Source organism: Aspergillus multicolor (assembly GCF_047715735.1).
Source record: "Aspergillus multicolor strain CBS 133.54 unplaced genomic scaffold BDW74scaffold_12, whole genome shotgun sequence".
Lineage (NCBI taxonomy): Eukaryota > Fungi > Ascomycota > Eurotiomycetes > Eurotiales > Aspergillaceae > Aspergillus > Aspergillus multicolor.
In genome coordinates, this window is record NW_027395963.1 from 702,778 (window position 1) to 716,934 (window position 14,157).

Consider the following 14,157-nt stretch of genomic DNA (forward strand, 5'->3'; position numbering starts at 1 on the left):
ATTGACTTTAGGCTTTCGAGGCGCGATTGAGTTCAATTGTGGGCCATAATCTTCTCAAATAGTCGTGTCTGTTGATGAACGGGTTGTCTTTCCGCATTCCTGAAGTGTTTGATTGGCATGTTATCAGCACCGAATGCGGTTGTTGAACGCGGCCGAGGATTGCAGCAAGGGGCGTGGTGCCTGGCTGTCAAATTCCATGAACCCTTTTCCGAGCCCGTGCACGGTCTTCATTCAGAGATCGCAGGGCCGATTATCGATATCCATTGCAAGCGGGTATTTGTGTGATTCTCAGATTATGGATGCGGGATCGTCTTTTCCCCAGACCAAGTCATACCTCCGGAGACGTTGTTCGGACAGCTTCAACCCTCCACAATCCAATCATTTGAGAAAGTGTACGGCGACTCCTCTAACCACATCTTTGGCTCATCTGTTCCCAGAACATGCCGAACATATCGCTCTGTCATGGGATTTGTCGCGTTCAAGCCACCGTTGTAGAACATCTGCTGATTGCCCTTGGTCGTCGCCTTGACTTGCTCCGGCAGCTGTAGCATAAAATCTAGTAGCCATTGCTGGAATGGACCACCCTCAGTGACTGCCCAGCCCGTAATCTTTGAATCATCGAAGGGGATAGACTCCGCACTCGCTCGCAGTAAAAGCTGGAAAAATATGTGATCGTGCCGTGCCATGACAACAGCGGTGCGAAAATTCTCTGAAGGCACCATGTACACGGCATCTGTAAGGTGATTTTGGCAGCGAAACGTAAACTCATCAATCTTGAGAAGGGTGGTCAGAACGTTAGCATTGTGCTCCACCAGGGCCGTATGGATGCCCTGCTGTAAAGCTTCCCGGGAGAAGTTGATCTCGTTTATTCTCTCAGTACTGGATAAATGATTTATTCCACCAGCTGTCCGAAGAAGCTCGAGAAAGCGAGTGTGCGCTTCACTGAACCCAGCATCCCCTCCAGTGAGAAATTTGTCAGGGATCTTGAAGACATCAAGGATATTTAGTGTCACCGTCGACTCTATGTCAGGCCCAGTATTTCCGATAGTTATCGAAATCAGCGGCTTAACAGATATAGTCCGTTGGAAATCCCCCTCCACAATTTCCAGATTCAGATCGTTCGTTTTTCGTGTGAGGAACAGGTCGAGTTGATCCTGTTGGTCACTAGACATACCGTGTGCCTCCGGAACCCAGTACCGCCAAATGTTCAGAAGCATGAGATCAGGTAGCGATGACATCAAACGCTCGATGGTGCACCATCGGCAAGTGACGATTGATGCCTGGAGAGATCTTCGCTCCCCCTTCCCGAGATGGACATACTCCAATGGCCTTAATATCCGAGATATTTGCGCTTCGGAAACTGATAAGGCTGCAGTTTTTGGGTCTGCAGATGGAACTGTCCCGGAACTAGATTGCTGTGATTCTGGCAATGCGATTCGCTCCGGGTCAAAGAATGCTAACAGCATCAAAGCTCGGTAGACCCTTTCGCTGGAAACAGCGGCGCGGATAGAAGGCGAGCTTCGCGGTAGATTGACACTGCGCGAGTAAAGGAAGATCTTCTCAATCAGCTCCACGGGCAGAGACTCCAATCTAGATAGGACTCTCTTGCGGGGCTTGGGCGGGGGCGGTTGAGCAAGGAGACGAGTCCGCTTGTAGCTCTCTATCTTCCGTTTGGCGTCCGGGGGTAGCATTGGCCGTCCACCTTTGGGACCCGATGACACAGGTTTTGGCACACCATCCTTGTATTGTGAGTGTGACTTTCTGCGGCCGCGCGCCCTGATCGGAGTTGGCATGTCGTCTGTGTTAGTTCATATTGAGCCTCCAAAAAGTTATCAAGACCCATCCCATCAGGTGATCCGCTCCTCAGCCCTAAGCTGCAGCCCTAAAAGCCAAGACTGGCGATAACTGACTAAACCGCATCCAGATGACAGCCCTGACGTCATCCATATCAGACTGACGAACCTCTCCTTTCCCAAGACACCACCAAGACCGTTATCAGAATGGAACCGCAGATCAGCGTCAAGGGGGGTGCAATGGCGGACCTAATTTGCTCCCCATCCCAGCACTGACAGCATGTCATGTTGCGGGGTTCCACAAGGCCCTAGATGATTCGGTCAGAGGCTTTTCAGGGCCGAACTGAAGGCGTCGCTATCACGGAATCAGGTCAAGACTTCTTCGGTTCAGGGATGAGCAGCAGCAAACCTCTCATTCTTCCAATACCCAACCTATCATTCTCACTGCTCTCCTGCCGTTCGTTGCGTGACCTTGTGCGACGGACGTCATTTCCGTTCTTTATTGTCTCAGCTATAGCAGCCCTTGCGCTTGCCTTGTCCTTCGAGGTAGTTGAGGTCATCAACGTCATTGCCTGCCTGCCTTTTTTCTCCGACCGTCTATATATAAATTAACCTCCGAGATAAATATATATATACCCCCAAGTGTTCAGGTACAATGAAACCATTCAACGACTTCTCTACACATACCACTGCTTCCTCAAGCTACTCCAGCTCTTCGAACAATAACAACGACAACTCTGCAAACAACTCCTCATCCTCGTCTTCGAGTTCCAAAGTTCTCAAAGTCACCAAGCAAAAGAAATAAACCACTACCAACACATCCTCCAAAATGGGTGCCGTCTTCTCTTGCGTATGTTCATCCTTCTGTCCATTTTCGCCTTCACTTTCCATTCAGATTGTCTAACAACCTCACAGATTAGGGACCTCTTCCGTTCCATCGGTGCGTGCATCATGGGCGTCGTCAACGCAATCGCCAGCGGCATCAAGGTCGTTATCAACGGCATCGTCTCCGTCCTCGGCGTCCTCGTCTCATGCCTCACCTGCGGCTACGTCGGTAGGCGGAGGCGCACCGGTACGCGCATGAAGCACAGGTCTCGGCCAGTCTATTAGGCTGAGTCCAGACCCCACGGACACAGCAACGACCTAAACACGCAAGTGCATCGGTCGGCTTGATACCCTACGAATAATGACTTGACGCCCTCCTTTCCGTTTCTTTTTGTCGACACATCGATCTCCGTTCCTTTTCTGGCCCTGTGTTATCATCGTTATGGTTATACCTCAGTACCCCATTTGTTTTGCGATGCGATGCGCTGGGAACGCAATTTGTCCTTGTCGTTTTTAAATCTGGTGATGGGTTGTATGATGTGATATCCCTTCCTCTTGTCTTATGGAATAAAGAGACCTTCACCTTTCAACTTGGTCTTCCATCTGTAGATGAATCTACTCGTAGACTGTTAGCATTTCGGCTTCGTGTTGCCATCTATAATATCATCTGTTGTTATGTGTATATGTAAGATAATATTTTCATTATTCAACCCAAGTCTAGGGCCATAGCCTACTTTATTCAAGGCCAAACGGTACTGACAGAAGGTTGACGGTCGGATAATGTAAATGAGGCATGCAGGTGAAAGACATTCTTGTCTACATTCCAGTAGGCGTCTGTCAAATGGCAACTTTAGACAGCAGTGGATCCATCTGGAGACGTAGGGCCGAAGGCAAGCCTAGACCAGCCCGGAATCTCTTAAGTTTTACGGGGTATGAATGATCTAGACGGGCGCTCAAGTCACCGCAGATTGCCGCGGGTACCAGTATCGACAGGGCCAGCCCAGGCAGCTACATAATGGTCCAGGATAAACCGATCGCTACGGTAGAGGTATGGTCGTGGTGCGAAAGAGATGGCATCAGGTTGTAAGGAGGTGCATCGGGATCGTATAATCGTCCTGGAGGTGCCCGTGTATAAGAATCCGACGGGAACCATTCGAGGTTCGAAACGTAGCTGGGAATGCCTAAGACAACGATCGACCAGGGTACGGTTGATGGAGTTGGCGGTCCCAGTAAATGATCTGAAAATGGTAACCTGCAACAGCGGCGAATACCACGAGCGGAGATAACAATCGAGGGAGAAAATGTAACAATATCGTGTTCGGACCGTGTCGTTGATCACCGGAATGTCGAAAACCGCTATATGCTCCAAGATGAGAATTCCGTAAAATGTCAAAACCTCGAGTGTGAACAAGATGAAGAAGAATATCAGGATGCGAGTCTCGTAAGATTCCTGGATCTCTAGCAAACAGAAATAAAGAGTCCGAATGGCTCCATCATGAATTCATTATCCACGGCGCCGCGATTTCCATCGATACGGCAGGTATCCGAGCACACTCGAACCAACCAGAGCTCGTCCGTCATTCTTCCATTTTTGATGCCTCCCACGTCGTTTTCACGTTCAATAAAGCGTTTATCGGAGACGGCGGGCCTCACGTTCGGACTCGAGCAGGCAGAGGATGTCGTCGACACGGACTGAAGAGGGTCATTGTTAGTATATTCCTTCCGATTTGCGACCGCTAATCCCTTTCCATTTCCCGGACGTGTGTAGATTGATGGCGTTTGCAAGTCGCGAATATCAGGTTATTAACGTACCGGGACCCTTGACGTTACGGATGATAGAACGGGTCTGGTCATCCATGAACTCGACGCGGACCTGGGTGACACCACCGCGAGAACCTATTATCAGAACTCCATTAGCCTCCATTTTCCAGCACTTGCGTATTCCTCCAGCGCTTTCCAAGTCCAGCGGCGTTCCGACAGAAACCGGTCCGCCGCCGACCATCCAGCTCGAAGTTTCGCGGCGTATTCATTGTTCGCTCGGTCGGTTGATGGAGGGTTGCATACCGGTACGGCCAAGGACACGGGTCACCTTAACCAGCTTGGTGGGGGTCTTGGAAGCATCCATTTTGACAGGTAGGAATCCGGAGAGCTGGATTTGCTGAAATTGAACGAGGGAGGTGGACGAGGGGAGGATGCGATGTCGTTGTCGGATGCCCGCTTTGGTCTACGGAAATTGTGGTGCAGTGCAAAATTCATTTTAGTGCGTCGGGGCAGGGTTTGGGGGGCGGAACCCTCGGGAAAGTGCTGGCCTATCAGCGCCGAGTATGGCTCTGGCGGCCAAGGCATCCGCTGGTTGAGATCGAGAAGTATACAGAGTATCGGCAACTTTGAATTCCAGAAGATAATTCCAGGGCTTTGGGCGATTAAATTGCTTGGGTGCTGAAAAGATATGATAAACTGTTGAAAGAATTGGTGGTGAGGAGCGCCCAGCTTTCCGCTCATCCGGACTACGATATATGCGGACGGGATATAGTACCTGGGCGTTCCCTACGCGAAGTAGATCAAAGTTACTCTTCATTGAGGATTGGTGCTGTAAAGTCTGGGCTTATATGCAGTTCAAATAGCCCAAAGTTTGAGTTGGCTGAAAGTCAACAGTCTCCTGGTTGACATGCTTTGTTTGTCGGCCAAGGGCTTGACCTCGAATAAAAAGGAGATATCTGAATAGACAGAGCCGGCGGTACTATGATAGGCCAAAAAACAATAGTACATAGGTTCCGGCTCCCAATGGGTATAAGTATAATTGGACTTGACTACTACGGGTCAATGGCAAAATCAATTGCGCACCGAGGTGCCTGCAGTATTACGCTCAGTTAACTTGAAGGGCTCTTAAATTGAACAGGTTCTATACACAACCCGACAACCGATCACACTGTCAGATATAGAGCTAATACGCTTGACCGGAAGGAAATATTTGTCGTGCGATGATAGTGGTTGAGGGATAAGGGTAACATAAATGATACAAGGTATATGCCAATTTAAACAACAGACATGTCGCCGAAGCGCTCCTATACACTGTATTAGTAGATGCAAAGCAAACAAAGAGTCTAGTTGTCTATGTGCAAGGAAACGAACCTTGTATCCGGCGGGCATCCATCGTCCCTTCTGGACCATGGCGGCGGTCTTCTCGTCGATCTCGGGCTGAGCGGCAGCAATCTCGTCCTGTAGTGCATAAGTCAATCAACCACGCCCAAAAACTCCGAAGGAGAATCCTCCAGAAAGATAAACATACAACGGTGACCTCGTCGAAGGGCCGGGCGGTCTCGATGTTCTCGAGAGTCTTCTGAAGGTTGCGGAGCTCAGCCTCAACCTTGCCCTTGGTCTGCTCAGCACTCTGGATGGCCTGAGCCTCGAAGGCGTCAATGGCCTTCAGCTGGCGGGCGACATCGTAGGAAGCGGGCTTGAAGTTCTTGAAGTGGTTCTCGATCTCATCAACGATAGCCTGGTTCTTCAGGATGCTGCGGTAGCGGGCGAAGTCGACGGTCTGGGGCTGCTCGGAGAGGAGCTGGACCTTGCGGCGGGCATCATCGTTACGCTTCTTGAAGGCCTGTAGGGAGGCAGCGGTCTGGCCGCGGAGGCCGAGAGAGCTGGTCGTCTTGACCCAGTCGATCTTGAGAGCGGCGCTACGCTGTAAGCCAGGCGGTTAGCGAGTCCAATCCAGCCTGAAATCACCAGGCACAAGAGGAGAATTCATAGGCAACATACGGCAGCCATTTTGAACTGTGGGGGTGGAGAGGGGATGGTAAAAGGGAGCGTTAGACGTGCAAAGCTGGTCATTCCCGGGTGAGGGTTGATTCGGAAAGGTTTGGAATGGGGATGCAAGTCACGTGATCTTGCTATTCCCGTCTTCCGAACGGCGCGAAAGACATAGGGAATGCAGCTTGAATCACGAGAATTGATATTGTATTACTATTAATGTAATTCTATTCCTACAGCTTAAAGCATAACAAGCATATTTTAGTTCGCAAAGTGGTTGTTCATCGAATTTGCTTTTGGGCTAAATGATATACACTATGAAGCCGGACGGACACCCGGGGAATATCAACCAGATTCCAAACCCCAAATCCATTCGACCACAGACAAAAGCCATTCAGCCGTTAACAGCGTGCATTAATAGACCGCGCTCATATGCTGAGAGCCATAATAGAGTTGACGATATCGTTGTCGTTCTCCCGCAGAGCCTTGACGGCCTTCTTGCGGGTAACGTTGGCCTGGGCCATGACAAGGTCAATGTCCTTGGGCTCGAGGCCAGTCTCGTCAACCTCCTCTCCATCATCCTCCTCTTCCTCTTTCTTGGCCTCGGCCTCGGGGGCCTTGCCCTTGCCCTTGTCGTGGTCGTGGTCGTGACCAGCGTGGTCACCACCGGCGGCCTCAGCGGCAGCGAGCTGCTGAGCAGCGGAAGCCTGAGCCTGAGAGTTCAGGTCCTCGATCTTGGCCTCACCGAAGATGCTGTTTCAATGCGTCAGTTGCTGACATCTCAGCATCAATAGTTCGCGGGAAGCTGGCACGTACATCCAGGTGTTGCTGGAGGGGGAGCGGTAGACATCGGGCTGGTTGATGACGAAAAGGATCTAGTAGAGGGTTAGTTTTTTATGCCTATATATCACAACTCGAGCGTCGAATATCTGGTCGACGAATTGCGGGGAAGGCGATGCGTACGTTCTTAGGGCGGCGGAGAGTGACACGGGTGATGCCAGGGACGTGCTTCAGGCCGAGCTTGCCAATGGCCTTGCGAGCCTTTTTCTCGTTGCGAGAGTGGATGGTGACAGCAGCACCACCGGGGATGGTGGGCTCCTCACCGGCCTCGGACTCGGAGGAGTCGCCAGCCTCCTCGACGTTGGTCTTGGGGACCTCCTCATCAGGGAGCTCTTCGATACGGGGGTCAGCCATTTTGTGAGATAGGTAAGCCTAGATGGGCTGCAAAGTCAATTGTTAGCGAGCCTGTTGTGACGTCTCGTGGCCTGGGTGCTCGATTTTGGTTCCTCAATCGTCCGGTTTCGATCGCCCAATGCCGCAAGCGCGGGGTTTTTCGCCAGGTCCGATTGAAAAATCCATTTTCGCGGCCGCACAATGCATTTGGACATACCTGCGAGTAAGAAAGGGGTATGTGGTAGGTGATGGTGGGTTTTTGCCTTGTTGCGGTTGGGAAGACGCAGAGCTGTGTGATGCCGAAAATCGTTAGCGAGCTGATTGGACTCGGGACCCTCTGGAATCATGGAGAAGGGCGCAACGCCGCCATTTACCATACATACAAACTACACATAGTCTAGAATTATTGATAATACGCGATTTCAAATGTTATTGGAGTGAATGATATTGGTTTTATGGGGAGTTTGTTATTGCCCACATATTAGTCTGTAGAACAAATCCAGCAAACTGCTGCCAGGACGCCATGACATAGCATTACGAGAACCAACTGCCTGTCAGGATATCAAGTGTTCTTAAGTCATTTTTGTGCTGTCAATGATAATGCATACAGCGAGTTGCTGATTTAAACCCTCAGCAAAGTGAAACCGTCCCAGATACCCCTTCACTCTATGCACCGAGCCTCATCAACCATCTATGCCTTAGGAGCAGCCGCCCTGATCTTGGCGTGAGCCTTCTGGACCTCGAAGCGAGCCTGTAGATACCAAGTTAGCCTCTGATATCGTATGTCCCTGCGCTTCCATAATCTCCATAATATCCACATCTCCAGATATCCAGTCCCTCCAGTTTCACAAACAAAGGGCCGTATCGCAACGTACCTGCTTCCTGAGGCGGAGGACCTTGAAGCGCTCGAAGTCGGTCAGATTCTTCCGTCGGTTGTTGACGTCCGCCTTCTGAGCAATGGAGCTCTTAGCCCACTTGCCGTCAATCTCGTTCTGCGCCCAGAGCTTCTTAACGGGACCGGTTCCGGCGGCACGGGGGAGCTTGGGGATAACGAAGTGGGTGAGGGTGGCGTGGGAGAGAGGGAGGACGTGGCGGGGGACAATCTTAGCCTCCTCGGTGGAGGGACCGTCGACCAGGACCTATTTGACGCCCGCAAGTCAATATCACAATCCCATGATCCTTCTTTCAAGTGTTCCCGTCGCAAATTCCGAGTTGCGAAAACGTACACGCTTGTGGTCGACAATCTCGACAATCGTGGCCAGCTTGCCGGTGAAGGGACCGCGGCGGATCAGGACCACGCGGCCAACTTCAACGAGCTTCCATTGAGCGATCTTGACATCGATATCGGCCATGGCGAAGGCTTCCTGCAGGCACCAAAAAATGGACTTCTCAGTTGACAGATTCCACGACAGCGATAGGGCGCGTATTCACTCACGGTCGACAGTTCCGGGGAGACGGTGTAAAATTTGTTGTCGAAAGTCGGGGTTGTCGAAGTCGTCCAAAACGCACAAGTTCACACTCGACTTGCCGGATCGCGAATTTCGGTGTTGCCCACAGACTCGCTTACCAGCCAGTAGCAGCGCTCAGCGGCTTCGGTGCGTGTGGCCTAGGGCTGCCCTCCAGAAGTGGCTTAGCTGCGGATAGCGGAACAATACGTTCTTCCGGCCCAGCACCTTAACTTCTGCAACGATCGTCGCATGTTTTTTCTTTTCTCTGCAACAGCAAAACATTCGACTCGAGCAGTTTCTGCAGCTTTCGAGCTTCAAAGAGCACGATGTAGCTCTCCATCTCGATGATCCATGATATCTATAATTATCTCTCGACTGACCAATTCATGTCGCATACAGCTCATTTCTTACTGGTATGTCGACACCTAATTTCTTCATTCTTATTCCCCTCTATATGATGCGGTAATTTGCGATTGACCCAGTGTCTGTGAGGCTCTCGCCGGAGTCTCGATACAGCACTGACGCATGATATTCATTTCTTACATATTCTGATATATCACCAACGCACTTCATTTGATCATCCATCTTGGTTGATTTCTCATGCTGACTTTGCGAAGACCAAAGCAGATACTTTCAGAGCAGCAATCGCCCGACCCGCAGCTCATCCATCCCCTCAGGGTACGTTCTATCTCTCGCGTCCTCCGCAACCCCCTGTCCAATGATTACAACCTATCATGCCTAGATAGTACTTGATGCTTCGGCAATGAAATTTCCTTTTATCACCAAGATCTCTGAGGAACTCTTCACTCTCAATTGATGTCACCCATCTTTTGGCGACTCTGGCTGACTTTGAGATTATCAGGCATCTTATCATAACCTACATATCAAATGATAGCTCCTGCATTGCAAAACTTCAACTTGAACACTTATTCCTGCTTTTTCGTAGCGGTACACCACAATAGAACTGAATTCCTGGCCCGTTTGTAGAAGATGAAGCTGTAGTTCCTCGATGTCTTGGACTTGGTCTAGACTGGTCCAAAGCTGCTATGGAGCCGGGAGCGTATATTTCCTGAGGTTACGGAGTTGGACGACGTAACATGCTCAAGTGCTCCGTAGGTCTATACGACAGAACACCCCCACAGTTCAATACCAATAGCTTTACCGAACGCCGGCCGCGCAACTGCTATCTGTATAACAACTACTAAATCATCGACTTCAATGCTCCAGGTAGACATCCCCTGATTACCTACAAAAGCTTATTGAAGCCTGCGACACAAAGTATATTGATCTAACGTGTACATAGCAAACGAAGCCAACCGCCAACAGTCACGATAAATTCTACATTATGGTGCAATCCGCTTTTCATCAAGTCCGTGTATATCATTATGTGCAGTTCAGAGCGGCCATGCATTTTATGACGAAGCCCCGCTACCTAGGGCCGAAGCAGTCGCTGATGGCCCCTCACGGCTCAGAACCCACATAAAGATGAACTGGATGACGTAGGAGTAGATGAACAGGAACTGGGTGCGGCGGTTGCGCTGGGAGCGGGCGACTGTATGCATTGAGCCGGTGCGCATTGACGAGTCGCTTGTTGAGTCTGGAAGGAGGACGTATTTCAAGGAGCGGAGCTGTGCTGTGAGTTAGCTTTTGGTTCTGAATGGATATGCAAATAGTTATACTTACAAGGAAGAAGGCGTTTGCGAGGAACGTGTAGATGAATACCACCCATCCGACCCAGCTACCTGTTCCCTTCCCAGGAGTGAAGATCTCGGAAGCGACCAACGTGATGATAATCCCAACAAACTTGTAGCCAGAGTATGCAACCAAATCCACCAACTGGGAGTCGTTGTTGATGCTGAGGATATACATGGCTAGCTTCAGACAAATGATTTCGAAAAGGATGACCGCAATTGCTGTGGTGGTTGTCGCTCCAAGGAGCTCAGGATGGAAGTTCCCGCGGAAGCCCGCCAGCATCGCCGACAATAGGATGTATGTGACGAGAGCCATAACGGGGATGTACATGTCGGGAGAGTTCAGGTCATCACGCGGAGGCAGGAACATGGACGAGTATTGCTGCTGGGATATCTGGCCATCGGGGCCGGTGGAAGCAGTCGTCAAACGTGCTTGCTGACGAGACCACGGCTTGTGTCGCCATGGGAAAAGCACAAGACCCAGTTTATTGATCACGTAGGAGTTCGAGACGTTGAAGTAATGCTTAAGGGCGGGAATAGATACGTAGCGATTAAACTGGTTTCGAGATCAGTTAGCAAGAACAGACACCGAGAATCAGATATATGAAGGAACCCTACGTTCTGCTCCATGTACTCCTGGCCAGCTGCCATTGCAGTCTTGCCCATATGGAATCCCATCTGCGCCGTGGGTTCGTTGATGAACCCGCCGAATCCAGGGGCATAAGTACCACTGCCACCCTGCGCGGGGGCCGGCTGGTAAGGATTGCTGCCATAAGCCGAGGACTGAGGCTGCTGAGATGTCGGAGGAGGAGGCGAGCGCATCATAGGAACAGTCGAGACATGCTGAGGCACAGGGTGGTGAAGCGGAGGTGACTGTGCCGGGGGTGGTGCGAAAGACTGGCGATACATAATGGCAGACTCTATAAATCAACCGGAAGAGGTGAAGCTTGACTGATTGATGAAGTGCCGAAGATTAGATCCGGGGTGGAGGGGGAGCTTGAACGATGGTTGGGGTGTTTAAACGTGGCTAAAGCCAGTATGGAGAAGAGGTCACTGGGAATTGATTTCTCGCCCGGAGCTGACCTTGATCTGATCTTCGCCGCCCGCACAGATTTCCCCACTCCGCAAGCTCACCACGCAGATAGTACGGCGGTATTCGTTTCAAAATGCTCGATGCCTTTGAAATTTTATCGACCTCGGGAGTGGTCCTATGGTCCAAGTCGTACGCTCCGATCGGTTCCCACGTTGTCAATAGCCTGATCAACGACGTCTTCATCGAAGAGAAGGCGCAGCTTCAGAACACCACAAATGGCGTTTCCCCAACCTTCAAGAAAGAGAAATATACTTTGAAATGGAGGAGGTCGAAGGACTTCAATTTGATCTTTGTGGTATGTCCTCCTTAGAGCGCTGCGCATATCGATACTTGCTAACACTCCAATACTCCAGGCCGTATACCAGTCGCTTCTCCACCTCGGATGGATTGACAAGCTTTTGGATAATATTTCGACTATATTCATTGATCTCTACAAGACTCAACTGAAGGGCGATCGGGCGAGGGTAGCTGAATATCCGTTCGACAAGTACTTTAACCAGCAAGTCCGAGAGCTTGAGGACAACGCCACTGCTGGTTTCGTTTCTGAAGCACCTGCAGCGGATGCCGATGCAAGAAAAGATCCGCTGGCTTCAGCTGATAATGGAGGACCTCCCCCACCAACCGCACCTGGGGTATTGAAAGGCATGTTTTGTACCTCAATCTCGTTCTTACGCATACTAACTGCCCCATAGCGCAGCCTCAAGCTGCGCTTTATGCGGCAACCTCTGACGAAGGTTCGCCGCCACAAACACCAGATATTTCTAGAGTATCTTCCCCATCCTCGAGCAATATAATTACTGGCAAAGTCGGTCCGGGCGGCCGTGTGTCTCGTCGGGTGCGCAAGGCTGCGAACGCGAGCGCAACCGCCTCGTCTGGCGACGAGAAAGTTCGGAAAGGGAAAACACCGAAGAGTGGGAAGAAGCTACGGGTGTGGGGTCCTGATGGTGTCGCAGATGAGGACGATGGAAGAGTTCTTGATTACTCCGCACCTGCTGAGGACGACGATGCATCCGCACCGGCGGTAGAAGCCGTCGCGGAAGACACTTGGGGCCGCCGGACTGGCAAAGGCCAATTTGTGCTGAAAGATTTGGGCGATGAAGTCCACTCTATCCTAGAGAATGCAGACAGCGAGAAGGCCAAGTCCTCTGCGCCGTCTGGCCTAGTGGGATCCGGATTCAGCGCGATCGGCGGTCTGCTGCGCAATATAGTCGGCGGCAAAGTTTTGACTGACGCTGATTTGGAGAAGCCCTTAAAGGCAATGGAAGACCATTTGCTGAAGAAGAACGTGGCGCGTGAAGCAGCTGTCCGGTTGTGTGATGGAGTCAAGCAGGAGCTGGTAGGTAAGAAGACGGGCAACTTCCAGAGCGTGGATGCTGCTTTGAAGTCCGCAATGGAATCGTCCCTTCGCAAGATCCTCACGCCTACCTCGTCTCTTGACCTGCTTCACGAGATTGACACAGTTACCAAGGCGAAGAGCAAGCAAGCCAATCCACGACCGTACGTGATCTCCATTGTCGGAGTCAACGGTGTCGGCAAATCCACGAACCTTGGCAAAATCTGTTACTTCTTGCTGCAGAACAATTACCGCATCTTGATCGCTGCATGCGATACCTTCCGATCAGGAGCCGTTGAGCAGCTCCGCGTCCATGCGCGGAACTTGAAAGAGCTCAGCGATCGCGAGAACGTCGGCGCGGTGGAACTCTACGAGAAAGGCTACGGCAAGGATGCCGCGAATGTGGCTAAAGATGCCGTGGAATATGGTTCGGCCAATGGGTTCGACGTTGTCTTGATCGATACTGCTGGCCGTCGCCACAATGACCAGCGGCTCATGTCCTCGCTGGAAAAGTTCGCCAAATTTGCTCAGCCGAACAAGATTTTCATGGTTGGAGAAGCTCTTGTTGGCACCGACAGTGTGATGCAAGCGCGCAACTTCAACCAAGCTTTCGGAACAGGGAGGAATCTTGACGGGTTCATCATCAGCAAGTGCGATACAGTTGGCGACATGGTCGGGACCCTTGTCAGCATGGTGCATGCGACAGGTATTCCGATTGTTTTCCTAGGAGTTGGCCAGCACTATGGTGACTTGAGAGGACTTAGCGTGCCGTGGGCAGTCAATCTTTTGATGAAGTGATTTGTTATGATTTATTTGATTTCTCCTGTTGGGCATAATTTTGAGTCATTGCTCATGTTCTTGATTAGCTCCGTGACAGGTAGTTTCTATCACAACAAATGCAACAGCGATAACGATCAGTCTTCTGTGAAAATTAGACGGTTTTAGTTATGTAGGCCTAGGCTCAAAAGATAATGCAGCTGTAGGCCATATGACCTTTGACACAAGGGAATATATATTTCAAACTCAGCTTGTTGAAGGGTGGCATTGC

General features: G+C 50.9%; 10 protein-coding genes across 10 annotated transcripts; 3 read left to right on the forward strand and 7 right to left on the reverse strand.

The window, feature by feature from the left end:
- Positions 1-10: 10 nt before the first annotated feature.
- Positions 11-1,786, reverse strand: BDW74DRAFT_153355 (uncharacterized protein). Its single transcript, XM_073724508.1, has one exon. The coding sequence runs from the start codon at positions 1,689-1,691 to the stop codon at positions 360-362; it is 1,332 nt and encodes a 443-aa protein (XP_073584007.1). The 5' UTR covers positions 1,692-1,786; the 3' UTR covers positions 11-359.
- A 163-nt stretch (positions 1,787-1,949) lies between these two features.
- On the forward strand, positions 1,950-2,525 carry BDW74DRAFT_21028 (uncharacterized protein). Its single transcript, XM_073732207.1, has one exon. It carries the CDS (start codon positions 2,106-2,108, stop codon positions 2,403-2,405), a length of 300 nt encoding a protein of 99 aa, XP_073584008.1. The 5' UTR covers positions 1,950-2,105; the 3' UTR covers positions 2,406-2,525.
- Positions 2,526-2,622: 97 nt separating this feature from the next.
- BDW74DRAFT_178283 (uncharacterized protein) lies at positions 2,623-2,903 on the forward strand (the record flags this gene model as incomplete). The annotated part of the gene is made up of 2 exons (XM_073729164.1): positions 2,623-2,643; positions 2,709-2,903. The coding sequence occupies 2 exons, from the start codon at positions 2,623-2,625 to the stop codon at positions 2,901-2,903; spliced, it is 216 nt and encodes a 71-aa protein (XP_073584009.1).
- Positions 2,904-4,288: 1,385 nt separating this feature from the next.
- On the reverse strand, positions 4,289-4,847 carry BDW74DRAFT_153358 (40S ribosomal protein eS28; the record flags this gene model as incomplete). Its single annotated transcript, XM_073724509.1, has 1 exon — positions 4,289-4,847. A coding segment is annotated over exon 1 (202 nt), but the record flags the coding sequence as incomplete, so codon positions are not given.
- A 580-nt stretch (positions 4,848-5,427) lies between these two features.
- Positions 5,428-6,436, reverse strand: BDW74DRAFT_153362 (F1F0 ATP synthase subunit d). Its single transcript, XM_073724510.1, has 4 exons — positions 6,381-6,436; positions 5,908-6,303; positions 5,751-5,837; positions 5,428-5,683 (listed from the first exon to the last, which is right to left on the reverse strand). The coding sequence occupies exons 1-4, from the start codon at positions 6,387-6,389 to the stop codon at positions 5,654-5,656; spliced, it is 522 nt and encodes a 173-aa protein (XP_073584011.1). The 5' UTR covers positions 6,390-6,436; the 3' UTR covers positions 5,428-5,653.
- Positions 6,437-6,630: 194 nt separating this feature from the next.
- BDW74DRAFT_153363 (nascent polypeptide-associated complex subunit alpha) lies at positions 6,631-7,836 on the reverse strand. The gene is made up of 4 exons (XM_073724511.1): positions 7,762-7,836; positions 7,335-7,592; positions 7,188-7,246; positions 6,631-7,124 (listed from the first exon to the last, which is right to left on the reverse strand). Exons 2-4 carry the CDS (start codon positions 7,563-7,565, stop codon positions 6,800-6,802), a joined length of 615 nt encoding a protein of 204 aa, XP_073584012.1. The 5' UTR covers positions 7,566-7,592; positions 7,762-7,836; the 3' UTR covers positions 6,631-6,799.
- Positions 7,837-7,968: 132 nt separating this feature from the next.
- BDW74DRAFT_153365 (60S ribosomal protein eL14) lies at positions 7,969-9,074 on the reverse strand. The gene is made up of 3 exons (XM_073724512.1): positions 8,771-9,074; positions 8,420-8,683; positions 7,969-8,295 (listed from the first exon to the last, which is right to left on the reverse strand). The coding sequence occupies exons 1-3, from the start codon at positions 8,894-8,896 to the stop codon at positions 8,236-8,238; spliced, it is 450 nt and encodes a 149-aa protein (XP_073584013.1). The 5' UTR covers positions 8,897-9,074; the 3' UTR covers positions 7,969-8,235.
- Positions 9,075-9,272: 198 nt separating this feature from the next.
- BDW74DRAFT_153370 (uncharacterized protein) lies at positions 9,273-9,909 on the reverse strand. The gene is made up of 2 exons (XM_073724513.1): positions 9,610-9,909; positions 9,273-9,405 (listed from the first exon to the last, which is right to left on the reverse strand). The coding sequence occupies exon 1, from the start codon at positions 9,864-9,866 to the stop codon at positions 9,678-9,680; it is 189 nt and encodes a 62-aa protein (XP_073584014.1). The 5' UTR covers positions 9,867-9,909; the 3' UTR covers positions 9,273-9,405; positions 9,610-9,677.
- A 435-nt stretch (positions 9,910-10,344) lies between these two features.
- Positions 10,345-11,739, reverse strand: BDW74DRAFT_21104 (protein transporter YIF1). Its single transcript, XM_073732208.1, has 3 exons — positions 11,302-11,739; positions 10,676-11,239; positions 10,345-10,620 (listed from the first exon to the last, which is right to left on the reverse strand). Exons 1-3 carry the CDS (start codon positions 11,590-11,592, stop codon positions 10,405-10,407), a joined length of 1,071 nt encoding a protein of 356 aa, XP_073584015.1. The 5' UTR covers positions 11,593-11,739; the 3' UTR covers positions 10,345-10,404.
- On the forward strand, positions 11,694-14,029 carry BDW74DRAFT_153373 (signal recognition particle receptor subunit alpha). Its single transcript, XM_073724514.1, has 3 exons — positions 11,694-12,071; positions 12,130-12,418; positions 12,469-14,029. Exons 1-3 carry the CDS (start codon positions 11,850-11,852, stop codon positions 13,905-13,907), a joined length of 1,950 nt encoding a protein of 649 aa, XP_073584016.1. The 5' UTR covers positions 11,694-11,849; the 3' UTR covers positions 13,908-14,029.
- Positions 14,030-14,157: the final 128 nt, after the last annotated feature.

Coding starts and splice junctions, on each gene's coding strand:
- BDW74DRAFT_153355 (XM_073724508.1), bottom strand. CDS start 1,691: ATGCTACCCCCGGACGCCAAACGGAAGATAGAGAGCTACAAGCGGACT.
- BDW74DRAFT_21028 (XM_073732207.1), top strand. CDS start 2,106: ATGATTCGGTCAGAGGCTTTTCAGGGCCGAACTGAAGGCGTCGCTATC.
- BDW74DRAFT_153362 (XM_073724510.1), bottom strand. Junction 5,838..5,907: donor CCTTCGACGAGGTCACCGTT/GTATGTTTATCT, acceptor TATGCACTACAG/GACGAGATTGCTGCCGCTCA. Junction 5,684..5,750: donor GGATGCCCGCCGGATACAAG/GTTCGTTTCCTT, acceptor TACAGTGTATAG/GAGCGCTTCGGCGACATGTC.
- BDW74DRAFT_153363 (XM_073724511.1), bottom strand. CDS start 7,565: ATGGCTGACCCCCGTATCGAAGAGCTCCCTGATGAGGAGGTCCCCAAG. Junction 7,247..7,334: donor CTCTCCGCCGCCCTAAGAAC/GTACGCATCGCC, acceptor ACCCTCTACTAG/ATCCTTTTCGTCATCAACCA. Junction 7,125..7,187: donor CCCTCCAGCAACACCTGGAT/GTACGTGCCAGC, acceptor GCATTGAAACAG/CATCTTCGGTGAGGCCAAGA.
- BDW74DRAFT_153365 (XM_073724512.1), bottom strand. CDS start 8,896: ATGGCCGATATCGATGTCAAGATCGCTCAATGGAAGCTCGTTGAAGTT. Junction 8,684..8,770: donor AGATTGTCGACCACAAGCGT/GTACGTTTTCGC, acceptor GGCGTCAAATAG/GTCCTGGTCGACGGTCCCTC. Junction 8,296..8,419: donor TCCTCCGCCTCAGGAAGCAG/GTACGTTGCGAT, acceptor TGGTATCTACAG/GCTCGCTTCGAGGTCCAGAA.
- BDW74DRAFT_153370 (XM_073724513.1), bottom strand. CDS start 9,866: ATGATAAGATGCCTGATAATCTCAAAGTCAGCCAGAGTCGCCAAAAGA.
- BDW74DRAFT_21104 (XM_073732208.1), bottom strand. CDS start 11,592: ATGTATCGCCAGTCTTTCGCACCACCCCCGGCACAGTCACCTCCGCTT. Junction 11,240..11,301: donor AGGAGTACATGGAGCAGAAC/GTAGGGTTCCTT, acceptor TCTCGAAACCAG/TTTAATCGCTACGTATCTAT. Junction 10,621..10,675: donor TCGCAAACGCCTTCTTCCTT/GTAAGTATAACT, acceptor CTCACAGCACAG/CTCCGCTCCTTGAAATACGT.
- BDW74DRAFT_153373 (XM_073724514.1), top strand. CDS start 11,850: ATGCTCGATGCCTTTGAAATTTTATCGACCTCGGGAGTGGTCCTATGG. Junction 12,072..12,129: donor ACTTCAATTTGATCTTTGTG/GTATGTCCTCCT, acceptor CCAATACTCCAG/GCCGTATACCAGTCGCTTCT. Junction 12,419..12,468: donor CGCACCTGGGGTATTGAAAG/GCATGTTTTGTA, acceptor ACTGCCCCATAG/CGCAGCCTCAAGCTGCGCTT.